Source organism: Triticum urartu, chromosome 7 (assembly GCF_003073215.2).
Source record: "Triticum urartu cultivar G1812 chromosome 7, Tu2.1, whole genome shotgun sequence".
Taxonomy (NCBI): domain Eukaryota; kingdom Viridiplantae; phylum Streptophyta; class Magnoliopsida; order Poales; family Poaceae; genus Triticum; species Triticum urartu.
Window position 1 is genome coordinate 102,220,565 of NC_053028.1, and position 13,014 is coordinate 102,233,578.

General features: G+C 47.4%; 1 protein-coding gene across 1 annotated transcript; it reads right to left on the reverse strand.

The window, feature by feature from the left end:
• Positions 1–6,908: 6,908 nt before the first annotated feature.
• On the reverse strand, positions 6,909–10,388 carry LOC125525531 (putative leucine-rich repeat receptor-like serine/threonine-protein kinase At2g24130). Its single transcript, XM_048690536.1, has 2 exons — positions 7,589–10,388; positions 6,909–7,487 (listed from the first exon to the last, which is right to left on the reverse strand). The coding sequence occupies exons 1-2, from the start codon at positions 10,278–10,280 to the stop codon at positions 7,072–7,074; spliced, it is 3,108 nt and encodes a 1,035-aa protein (XP_048546493.1). The 5' UTR covers positions 10,281–10,388; the 3' UTR covers positions 6,909–7,071.
• Between the last annotated feature and the right edge of the window lie 2,626 nt (positions 10,389–13,014).

Genomic DNA, 13,014 nt, shown 5'->3' on the forward strand with positions numbered 1-13,014 from the left:
TAAGAGCATCATTATCTACGTAATTGATTTAATCCTATTATCCACGCCGATAAAGATTTATTTTGTTTTCTTAGGGGAAACCGAAAAAGAAACACAAAACCATCATGTTGCAATTGCACAACTATAATCAAACTACATTGCATATCAGACCATGTTTGGTGTATACATGAATTTAGACACCAACTATCCGCATCATGCGGTGAGAAGTTGCATTGGCCATCACACAGGAATATCAACACACACACACACATCAAAGACATTGTGAAGCATATGAGGAGCAATAATATTGGCTAAGTAAGGTTTTTTGTGTTATCACAAGCTTCTTTGGCTCAACGGCGAATGTACCATTCAACAAGAGGTCACTCTGTTATCTATGCAAATGAATGAACAAAGAGTAGTCAGACGAAGATGTGAAGAAAACAGTGGAGCTCTTCTCAAAACTGAAGAAAAAAGAGCCAATGCTTGACAACAGTGCTTTGGTGGACAATGGTAGCAAGATAAGTTGCACTGATGTGGACAAATGGCAAGAGTCGATACCAATACAGACAGCTTGGCGATGCTAATACTTTTGACACAACATATCACACCAACCAGCATGCCTTCCATTTGGGTTGTTTGTCGGTGTGAACCATCACTTCCGGATTACTCTCTCTGTTCCAAAATGCAGGGCATATTTTGTTTTCTGAAAGTCAAACATGCCCATGTTTGAGCAAGTTTATAAAAAAAATCAACATTCACAATACATATTTAGCATCATTAGCTGCCTCATGAAGTGTGCTATTTTATTTATTTAATAATTTATTCTATAAATATGATCAAATATATACTTGTTTGATTTTTGAAAAACAAAATATGCACTACATTTTGGAACAGATGAAGTATACTCAAGAATTTGTGTCATTTTAGTTATTGGTCCTTTAGAATTCGGTAATGTTAAAAATCTAAGGTCAGATTTTTAACCATGGAAAATCAAATGTTTTTTTATAGCCAATTTAGTTGTCATGTGGATGATAATTTCTTTTACCAAGCATGGCAAATCCGGGCAAGAAATTGAACATGGCAAGGATTTGTCATGCTTGCTAAAGAAAATTTGCATCCTAGTGGCAATTAAATTTCCCATAAAAACGATCGATTTTCCATGCTCAAAAATCCAACATTCGACTTGAAGTGAAATCCTTAAAAATTTGATATTTTTTGACAAAGTGGATTTTATTGACTTAAAATGAAGTAGCAAGAGGATATAAACACAATAAGCACACACCCGACCTCTGCATAGATAAGATGCACACAGATCAGAACTATGTGTGAGCGAGAAAAATCATGCCCACAAATAGCAAAATCATATAAGACCTAAACTATGTGTGAGCGAGAAAAAAAAGCAATCAGATCCGCAATGGTAAACTATATCAATGATCATATCTACACCAACCATATCATGACACCAGCTGAACGACAATATTCTTCAACAACAAAGCCTTCAGAAAGGGAGCATCAGTCTAGCGTCGCCGTCACCGAATCCCACCACCCAAGGCTAGAATTTAGATTTTCACTCCGAAGAACCAGTCCGAGCATATATCCGAGAAATGCCTTCAAGAAGGTAACGACGTAAAAACATCACCATTGACATGTATAACCAAAAGGATCAGACCTAGGACCCATAGCTCGAGACTAAGTACTCGAGTAGCACCACCCCCTAAGTCAATCATGTGTTGTCGCTGCCACTTTTCCATGATCTCAACAGCTACATCAGATGCGACCACCGCCACAACACAACCATTCCACTGCGTCAAGTCATCATTTGCATCTCACCATCAAAGTCAACCATCGGATCTGGAGAGAGGAACCCTCATGAAGACCTTTCGATGGCCACTGTATAGGCGGATCTTGCGGGAGCCAAACTATGCTGGCGATCCTCTAGAGGAGGCTGTTGGCATGTGACTACCAAATCCCTCCTGGGCACCCCCAATGGCAATGGAGGACATGATCCATCGGAGAATATGCAAGTGGAAACTCCATGGGGTGATGATCGATCCATCAGAAAACATGCAAGTGAAATTCCATGAGGTAAGGATCAACAACTAAGGGCAACTCCAACGCGCCAACGCAAATGAACATGGATTTGATCCACTTTTTTTCCATTTGGGTTGTAGGGGCGACGTTCGGCCCCATCCGCGTTTTACTGGTAAGTGCTCCCAACCGGCCGACGCATTTTGTTCGCTCGGCCGGTATGCGTCGGCCGGTTGGGAGCACTGACCAACAAAATACGGTTCCACAATTTTTGCATACAGATCTATACATTTCCCAAAGTTTAAATCACATAGTTTACAATGAAATAAAAATCTCATAGTTTACAAACCAATGAAATTTAAATTCTCATAAATACTTTGAAAAGAAAAGAGTTGATACATCTATTGGTTGCCAAGGTGAGTCCACATATGCTCAACAAAATAATTTTGGAGTTGAATGTGAGTTGCCCAATCACACATTTTATGATGAAATTGGATGAACTGTGCAAACATTGTCGGTCCTCCATGATCACGCACAATATTTATCCTGAAATTTAAACCCTTGGTCGAAGATTTGGTCCTCACGCTCATCCTACTCGATCATATTGTGCATGATCACACAAACACTCATCACCTCCAACAACTTCTTGGTGCTCCAAGTTCTAGCATGACACCGAATGATGGCCCTTAGCGATTAAAGCATACCAAATGCATGCTCCACATCCTTCCTAGCACTCTCATGTGCTTGAGCAAACCTAGCCCTCTTATCGCTTACTGGATTGGAGATTGTCTTCACAAGAGTTGTCCACTCAGGGTAGATACCATCAGCTAGGTGGTATCCCTTGTTGTAGTGGTTGCCATTGATCTTAAAGTTGACTTATGGGCAGTTGCCTTCTACAAGCCTCCCGAACACCAGAGAGCGTTGAAGCACGTTGATGTCATTGTGAGAACCAGCCATGCCAAAAAAGTGCCAAATCCAGAGATCTTGTGAAAAAGCCACAACCTCAAGTATGACAGTGCAATCTTTGACATGCCCCCCATACTGCCCCTACCAAGTAGATGGAAAATTCTTCCACTTTCAGTGCATACAATCTATGCTACCAAGCATCCTTGAAAAGCCCCTAACTGCATTGGTCGGCGACAACCGGGTTGTATCCACAACATTTGGCTCTCTCGAGGTACTCCGGGCCAAACACTGCTACCACATCCTTGCAAAACTTGTGCATTGATGCAAGGCATGTGGAGTCACTCATGCGGACATACTCATCAACAAGGTCACCGGGAATTCCGTATGCAAGCATCCGAATATCATCAGTGCATCTATGATAAGAGGAGAAGCCAACCTTTCCAAGAGCACCCTCCTTGCATACGAAATAATCATCAGACGCCATCACTCCCTCCCGAATATGGTTGAACACATGTCTAGCCATCCGGAAGTGGCGCCAAAATAGCCCGAGATTGAAGAGTGGGGACGTGCACTGAAAGTAATCGGTGAAGAGTAGGCAATGGCCGCTCTCTCTGTTGCGATTCAACGTCGTAAAATGGCCCCGGATCGATCCCCTAAACCTCAGCCACCGCCTAGCAATGTGGTCATTGACAACTATAGTCGCAACCACAAAATCCTCATCGTCCCATGAACACGTGAAGTTGTTGAAAAAGAACTCATCCCCACTATCCATTGTACCTTGTGGGCGAAACGCTGGACACCTTACATGCATGGTGGAGAAGCTGATTGGTGAAGAGCCTCGCACCTCTCCCTGTATAGGTAGCAGGCATGTCGAAGTGGAGGTGGTCGTGGAGCGAGGCCGGCAGTGGCGGAGGCGAAGGGGTGGTGTGGCCACGGAGGTGCTACGACGGCGGCGAAAAGAGGCCACCAATGCCGGCAAGAGCGGCCATCGGGTGCGGCGTGGAGTTGGGGTAGTGTGTGGATGCGGGCGGCGGCTTGGGCAACGTCCAACCGGCCGGAAGTGATCCGTGGCTGGGAGGGTGGGGTGCCTGGGTGTCGCGTCTGTGGATGAGGGGGGGGGAGAATGGCCGATGTGCCACCGACGGACGGGTCAGAGGAGGACAAGGGCAAGCGCCGCGCACGTCCGCGCCGATGCAAACCCAGCCCAAATTTGGGCCGGAAATGGGTCGCCGACGGACAAAAAATAGACGCGCGTCCGTTTGTGTCGGCGCATTGGGACACAGTTTTTGCCCGTTTCGATCCAAACAGACGCGCGGGGACTAAATGTGTCGGTGTGTTGGAGTTGCCCTAATTTTCTCCATATTTACATAGTAAAACTATATAGTTTTCGAGAAATGTAACGAGCGAACGTTCGATTTTTGTTAACAGATCCGAACGAGTGTGGATGTCGTTCGATCCTGATTTCGTGGCCACGATTATCGCTGGTTCGTTGTGCATGCGATTTCCTTTTTTTCGAGGGGCTTGTGCGTGCGATTCGGGGCAACGTGCGATTATAGAGGTAAATAGCAAAGCGAAAAAATGTGCAAGAACTGGGATTCGATCCCAGGTCCCTAGGCCATTAATGGAGATGAATACCTGTTCATTAGCCAATCCACGAGCATGCTTTAGTTGTCAATAACTTAGGATAAAATGCTTTTTGACCGCAAGACTAAATTCTACTCCCTCCATTCCAAATTACTTGTCACAAGTATGGATCTATCTAGATGTATTTTAATTTTAGATACATCCATTTCTGCGACGAGTAATTTGGAACGGAGGGAGTATACTTTAAGAGCAGCTAAGCGTTTGCCTGAGCTCTCTTTGTCATTGTTTTGTATCTATCTATCTATCTACCATGCCTAAAGTTCAATGATTTTTTTAGAAAAACAAATGATATCATGCCTAACTTCCAAATTGTACGATGCCTAACAAGAAATTGTACTCACGAGTTAGTGTCTCAATTTTTGTCCGCGTGCCATTCCAATTGGTGTATACTGGCTTCAATCTTGCGTTTCATAAAGAGAGATCAGTTTTTTTGATGATATGCCGGTGTTTGTGACAACAGAAGTGATGGCTAGTCGTTAAGTTTTTGTGTAAATAGCATGACACACACCATGGACGTGATAATTTACTCACAAACATCACGATAACTTTGATACGGGGATTCTTTTTATTGAAAACGCTCTTGGTAACTTATATATAAACAAGATGGTAATATATGTACCACAGACCTGATAACTTAGATACAAATATCACAATAACTTTGATGAGGGAGACTTCTTGGAAAACATACCGCATATATCTTGTGTGTAAAATAGCATGGTAATATACATACTGCAGATATCATAACTTAGATACAAACACCGCGTAACTATTTGTCTGGGAAAATTGTTGTTGAAGACGCACCCGTGATAATTTCTGTATAAATAGTATGGTAATATACACACAACATACCTGATAACTTAGGTACAAGCATCGTGATAACTTTGACCCGGGGAAACAAGGTTGTTGAAACCCTGGTAAATTTTGTGACAAATATCAGGGCATTATATGCACCACTGACCTGATAACTTAGGTATAAACACCACGATAACTTTTCGTCTTGGGAAAAAAGTTGTTGAAAACGCATCCGTGATAACTTCTTTATAAATAACATGGTAATATACACACAACATACCTGATAACTTAGATACAAACATCATGATAACTTTGACCCGGGGAAACAATGTTGTTGGAAACATAACCCCGGTAAAAATTTGTGGCAAATAACAGTGCATTATATGCATTGTAGGCGTGATAGTTTAGGTACAAACACCACGATAAATTTTTGTCTGGGGAAAGAGGGGTGTGGGGATTTGTTGAAAAACATATTGCCGGTACTTTGTGTGCAAATAACATGATATTATACACACAATAAAGTTGACAACTCACTACAAACCCCACGGTAACTTTTGGCCCCAGGATAAAAGTTTGTTGAAAACATACCCTGATAACTTGTGAGTAAATAACATGGTAATATACATACAACAGAGTCGATAACTTACTTAATCAAGACGTGGTAACTTTTTGACCAGGGAAAAATGTTGTTAAAAAATACCTCCCAATAACTCATGTGTAAACAACATGATAATACACGCACATGAGAGCTGATAACTCATATACAAATATCGCGGTAATTTTTTGACCGAGGGAATGAAAATTGTTGAAAAACATACCGCGATAACTTTTGTGCAGCATGGTAATATACACAACAAAGCTGATAACTCACTGCAAACATCATAATCACTTTTTGACCCTGAGAAAAAAGTTTGTTGAAAAAATACCCCGAAAACTTTTGTGTAAATGACACGGTAACTTATGTATGACATACGTGATAACTTACGTAGACCAGATGTGGTAACCTTTTTGTCCGAAAAAAGTTATCAGAACATATCAACATGGGATCTAATTTCGAAGATCTCGTCGAGACAATTTTTTTTGTGAAGACGATTTTTCAATCGGAGCGACGGTTTGAGCTACAAAACATTTTTGAAGTTTGAAAAAAGAAAGAATATAGGATGACATCAGCTTTTCGTCCTTTAGTACATATATGCATGTAATTAGAGGGAGGAGTGCACGTAAAAGTAAAATTAGTCATTTTAATACATGCATGTATATAATTAGAGTGATGTAAGGATCGTTCTTGCCTATTGCTAAAATCCGAACGTTTGGTAGTTATAAAAGTCCATTTTCGAAAAATGTAACTGAACTAAAGAAAATGAAAGACACAAATAACTCAAAAAAGTATGCAAGTCTAAATATTTTATAACTAGGATGACGTGTTCAAACTAGCTAAAAGGGTGTTTGTTTCCAGAGACTTATTAGTCTAGGGACTTAAATAAGTCCCTATAAGTCTCATCTAAATCAAACATGAGGGACTTATAGAGACTTAAAATGGGCATTTGGGACTTATGAAATAAGACTCTCAAGGAGAAATTTATAGGGACTTATAGTTGCAATATGGTCTTATAGAAACTTATAAGTCTCGGGAACCAAACAGATAAGGACTTTGGACTTATAAGTTGAATAGAGGATCAAAATGTGTAGGCGACGCTGAACTATATCTTCCATAACCTCATGTCAGAACGATGAGTCCGTGGTGCATGACCCCTCGCTGGCAGTCATCGCCACCGACGCGGCCGCGCCACCGTGTTTAGCGAGGTCCTCCTTGAGGAGGGCGATCTCGTGGCACACCTCCACCATGGTGGGTCGCAGCAGCGGCGAGTGCTCGGTGCACGCGACCCCGAGGTCGATCAGCTGGACCACGACGTCGTCCCCTTGCACCGTCGAGAACATCGCGTCTGCCAGCCATGGCTGCGCAACGACGGCGACGATGTCATGCTGGTGGTGCCGCTGCCGCCTGACCCATTCGTGCAGCGTGAGCCCCTCCTGGAAGAGCACGTCAGTCGGCCGCTTCCCGGTGATCAGCTCCAGCAGCAGCACCCCGAAGCTGTACACGTCGCCTTCCGTCGAAGGGTGGCCTCCCAGTCCATACTCTGCAACCACGCGAGCAAGAAGAACGCCATGAAAATGTTAGAGAAGAACGCCGGCCACATCACACATGCATTTGTTTCTGTTAATTTGACTGTGAATTTACCTGGTGCGATGTACCCCACGGAGCCTTGCAACAATCCGGTGATGGAGTTGCACGGATCGGCGGAGCCGGTGATGCCATCGTGGTCGTCACCGTCGGCGTCCTTGACCAGCCGCGCGATGCCGAAGTCGGCCACGACGGCCGTCATGTCGTCGTCGAGGAGCACATTGCTGGGCTTGAGGTCGCAGTGCACGACGCGGACGGGCGCGTAGTGGTGCAGGTACGCGAGCCCCTCGGCGACGTTGCCGGCGATGGCGACCAGCCGCGCGAGGTCCATGCCGCGGCCGGGGCGGCCGTCGCGCGGGTAGAGCCGGCTCTCGAGGCTGCCGTTGCTCATCAGTGGGAGCACCAGCGCGTGGAAGTCCGGCTGGCTGCACGTGGTGACCACGCGCACCAGGTTCCGGTGCCGCGTCCGCCGCAGCACGTCGCACTCGCGCTTGAAGCTCCGGGAGACCTCGCCGCCTCCGGTCTTCGGGTCGAGCACCTTGACGGCGACGCGCGTGCCGTCGCGGAGCGTCCCTTCGTGGACGCGCCCGAACCGCCCGGCGCCGATGAGGCTCGACTGCTCGAACCCGCCCGTCGCCTCAGAGAGCTCGCGGTGCGAGATCCTCGGGTGGTCGCCCCTCTCGATCGGCTCGTCGCCGCCGTACGAAAGCAGCGTGGATCGCCGCCCGTCTCGTCCCACGCTCGCGCTCGCCGTCGTCCTCGCCACCGCGCGGCACGCGGCGAGCCCAATGATAGCCACCGTGAAGCTCGCGACCGTGACGGCAACGGGCACCACCACCCGCCGGTTGTGGAGCACTGTGCGCTTCGCGCCGCCGCACCTAGCCAACACAGACGCCATCGACGCCGTTCGCGCGCACAGCCCTGCGTCGTCGAGGAACGCGTCCGCCGGGAACCCCGCGAAGGCCCCGCCGCTCGGCACCTCGCCGGAGAAGCCGTTGTAGGAAAAGTTAGCAAGCCGCAGCGACGCCATATTCTCCAAGGACCGAGGCAGGTCCCCCGTGAGGCCATTGCAGGACACGTCGAGGACCTGCAAGAGCTGGAGCGAGCCGAGGGTCTCCGGCAAGCCGCCTCCGAGCGCGTTGGCGGAGACGTCGAGGTACTCGAGCGTGACGCAGCCGCCGAGCTCCGGCGGCATCGTGCCCGAGAGCCGGTTAGACGACAGGTTGAGCACCTGCAGCTTATCCATCTCGCCGATGGTCGACGGGATCGCGCCGGACAGCAGGTTGCTAGAGAGGTTGAGGTAGAACAACGCGCTCAGCTCCGACAAGCCTGCCGGGATCACGCCTCGGAGCATGTTGTGTGAGAGATCGAGCTTCAGCAGGTTGACGCACTGCACGATGCTCGGAGGAATGGCGCCGGCGAGCTGGTTCTGCGAAAGATCGAGGAGCCCGAGCCGCTGGAACGAGCCGAGGGACGGCGGGATGTCGCCGGAGAGCAGGTTGTTTGAGAGGTGCAGCCGCTCGAGCCGCTGCAAGCGCGATAAGCCCGGCGGGATGGAGCCGTTGAGGAGGTTATGGGAGAGGTTGAGGGTGGTGAGGTTGGCGAGGTCGGAGAGGTTCGCCGGGATCGGGCCGAAGATGCTGTTGAACTCGAGGTGGAGCTGCCTGAGGCCGGGGGAGAGGCGACCGACGACCGGCGGGATCGTGCCGGGGAGGTCGTTCCCGGCGACGCCGAGCTCCCTCAGGCCGGTGCAGTTGGTAAGCGAGGCGAAGAACGGCTGGAGGTCGGTGTTGTTCCGCGGGCTCCTGAAGTAGTTGAACGACAGGTACAGAAGCTCGAGGTTCCTCATGCCGCCGAACATGCCGTCGGACGGCAGCTCGCCGCCGAGGAAGTTCGACTCCAGCAGCAGCCATCGGAGCTTCGTCGAATTGGCCAGCGCTGGCGGGATGCCGCCGACGAGGTTGTTGGACCACAGCACGAGGAACGTCAGGTTGGGGAGAAGGCAGTCGGGCCGGATGGGGATCTCGCCGTCGAGATTGTTGGACGACATGTCAATGTACTGCAGGGCGGAGAGGTTGCAGAAGATGGCCGCCGGGATGGGCCCGGAGAGGTTGTTCGCGCCGAGGTTGAGGTATTCCAGGCTCCGGACACGCGTGAGCTCCAGCGGAATCGAGCCCTGGAACTGGTTGTCGGCGAGGCTGAGCTGCTTCAGCCGGGAGAGCTTCCCGAGCGCCCGCGGCACCGGCCCGGCGAAGGCGTTCCCGGAGAGATCGAGGGAGCTGAGCCTCGAGAGGTTGCCGAGCTCCGGCGGGACCGTCCCGGCGAGCGTGTTCGACGAAACGTCGAGGAACTTGAGGCGGGAGAGGCTGCCGAGCTCCGGCGGCACGCTGCCGGCGAAGAGGTTGCCCGAGAGGTTGAGCACCCTGAGGTGCGAGAGGTTGCCGAGCGCGGAAGAGAGCTCGCCGGAGAGCTTCTGCTCTCTCAGCACCAACTGCACGACACGCCGCGTCACCGGGTCGCAGGCGACGCCCGTCCAGTTGCAGGCGTCCGGGGAGCCGCCCCAGCCGGCGAGCACTCCCTTCGGGTCGTCGGACACGGCGGACTTGAAGGCCAAAAGGGCGGAGCTGTCGCCCTCCTCCGACAAGCCGCGAACGCTGGCCACTGGAGCTGGGCTTGCCCCGTGGAAGAGGAAGAGGAAGAAGCTGAGGAACGTGGACACGAGGACCTTGGTAGTCGGCGTGGCCGCCATGAGAGCTCGTGCGTGGCGCTGGCACTGCTGGGGATATAGCTAGGCACGTAGCTGGAGCTCAAGCTCACATCGAGCTAGGCGAATGGAATGGCTTGGTGATAGCAACGTCTGCTGCACAGCGCGGGGTTTTAAAGGACGGGGAGGAAGATGGATCGCCGGCGTCCTGCCTAACTGCCGTCGAGCGGCGGCCGTCAATCGCACATTGCACTGGCGGCAAGCAAGGCTTTTGACTCGGCGTACGTACGTGACGCGCGGCGCGGCGTCAGTGGGTGCGTGCATGCCTGGCTGAAACGTGGGGCCGGGCCTCGCGGTTTGGATACGATCGATCGGACGCGACTAATTAGCGTCTCAAAGGCTAATTAAGGTTTGGAGGAGTAGGGGGAGACCAAAAACTTTGCTGGCTTTTACCCGAGCCTCGTGTTTGTGGTGTCGACTGTCATTATTCTGGAGAATATGGTCTTTTTGTTCTTCGAAAAAGAGCTAGGTTGCACCTATCCGTTCATGCGCACATCCTTTTTCTTTTTTGTAAAAGATCTTAAATCCATTATAGGGACATCTCTAAACCCCCTCCCCATTCCCCTAAAACTTTATTTTTCAGCAAACCCCCCTCCCTCTGTAAACTTTTATAGGACACTTTTAGATCATTCTTACAGAAGGAGTAACTCATAACTCGGCAAACAAACTTCTTTGCCGATCCTTCCATCCTTTTGCATACATACTCCATTTCAACTCGATATTAACACAATGTGCCAATTCAAAACTTGATAGTAATTCCAATGCATGCAATTCAACAACATTTCATTTAATGTTTTCAAATTTAAACATTCAAATTCAAACACACCACAGGGTCCAACTGAAGTAATATCCAAATAAAACATGATAAAAGCAAGAGAATCAAATGCTAGGAAGTTGCCACAAGTGCTCAACAATATCATCTTGGAGTTGGTGATGAGCTTCCCGGTTCTCGATGTTGTGATGCGATGCGAGGAATCTTTGGATCATGTTTTTGTTATGTTGCGGCTTGACAGATTTCCCATTATAGATGTATGATTGAGGTGAGTTGGACTCCTGAGATACCTAAAGATGATAAGCCATATTGTTTTGCATAACGACAACTAAATTGGCTTGAACAAATATAATTAAGATGAGGTTGTTAGAGCATTACTTGAATGGTTCACACTCTACTGCCTTTACCTCTCTTAAAAATGAAGATGGAATCATCTTTTTGACAAAAACATCATCACATATATCAAACGTGTCAGATATGCACAGTCTGGTACATGTAGATGCAAATTGAACGAAGAAGCCACTTGATTAACGTTACTTACCATCACATCAGCCTTTGCTTATTGCTGCTTTGCCTGCAAAAGAACCCCAAAATTATCTTAATATGATGTGTTGTGATTGCATGGTCAACATTCCAATGTTGTATAAGATACTACTGACTTTTCATTTCAGTTAATGACTTTGGGTCACAAACTAAGTCTGAACGTACACATACCCACAAAGATCATACTTTGATACGTTCTGATAAACTTGTACATCTTGTACTAATATCCCGAAGGCCCTTTACCTTTATACTCCCTCCGTTCTGAATTACTTGTCTTAGATTTGTCTAGATACAGAAGTATCTAGCACTAAAATAAGTCTAGATACATTCGTATCTAGACAAATCCAAGACAAGTAATTCGAAACGGAGGGAGTATATTCAAGTCAAAACCTCATAACATTAGTAAAAAGTTAGGGGAAACAATCTTTCTTGAGAATAAGTATGTAGTGCGTCGATCGCTTTCTGCTACATACCCTGAATCCGACTAATTAAAGCAACATGCGTGTTGATGAATACGCCTAAATAATCTGCCAAAGAGTATGTAGTGGAAGTTCTTATCATATATCGCATGTTTGAGGTACAAATCTTTCTTGGAGTTCCTACTGAATCTACTCCCTCCGTTCGGAATTACTTGTCGCAGAAATGAATGTATCTAGACGTATTTTAGTTCTAGATACATCCATATCCGAGACAAGTAATTCGGAACGGAGGAAGTACAACAACATTAAACAACACTAGCGGTGAATGGCCGCCACACGACCGACTGATTGAATAGATAGATGCAACGAACAGTACTGACTTTGTATACATGTAACAAATGTTAATTAGCTTGCTTATGTCAACTTGGGCGTGAAAGCACCTGAACAATGACCTAACCTGTGATCCTTTTTTTCTTGATGATGATCAGGTGGCCGCGAGGTGGCCGATTAATGGAGTTCAGACATGCATGTTTGTCAGTACATGGATGGATTAATCATCGTCGTGTCATCTTCATTAGAGAATTAACAATACAAAGAATTAGCACTACTTGTTAGTAGTAGGCAATCCCCAACCATCAATAAACTAACGGAGTTTATAAAGAGCGAACATTTGTACTCTATTTCTCTCCCACGACTTGTTACAGATTGTAGATAAATTTGGCTAAGTCCTTCACAACATGGATGCAAAGTAGGATTCTCTTGTTGTTGCATGTTGCAAGCATATGCATACAAACCAGAATATTTGTTGAGTCCACACCTAAACATGTATACTATGAGAAAAAAAATAGTGCATTTAGAAGATGCCATTTTCAATTTAATACGATTTGTAACTTAAACTCTTTATCCGGCTGATATCCTTTTCGCACCAGCAATTTTGTATCAACGAGGGCTTCAAAATAAGATTCCATTTGGGGATGTTTTAGCC

Coding starts and splice junctions, on each gene's coding strand:
- LOC125525531 (XM_048690536.1), bottom strand. CDS start 10,280: ATGGCGGCCACGCCGACTACCAAGGTCCTCGTGTCCACGTTCCTCAGC. Junction 7,488..7,588: donor CGTGGGGTACATCGCACCAG/GTAAATTCACAG, acceptor GCGTGGTTGCAG/AGTATGGACTGGGAGGCCAC.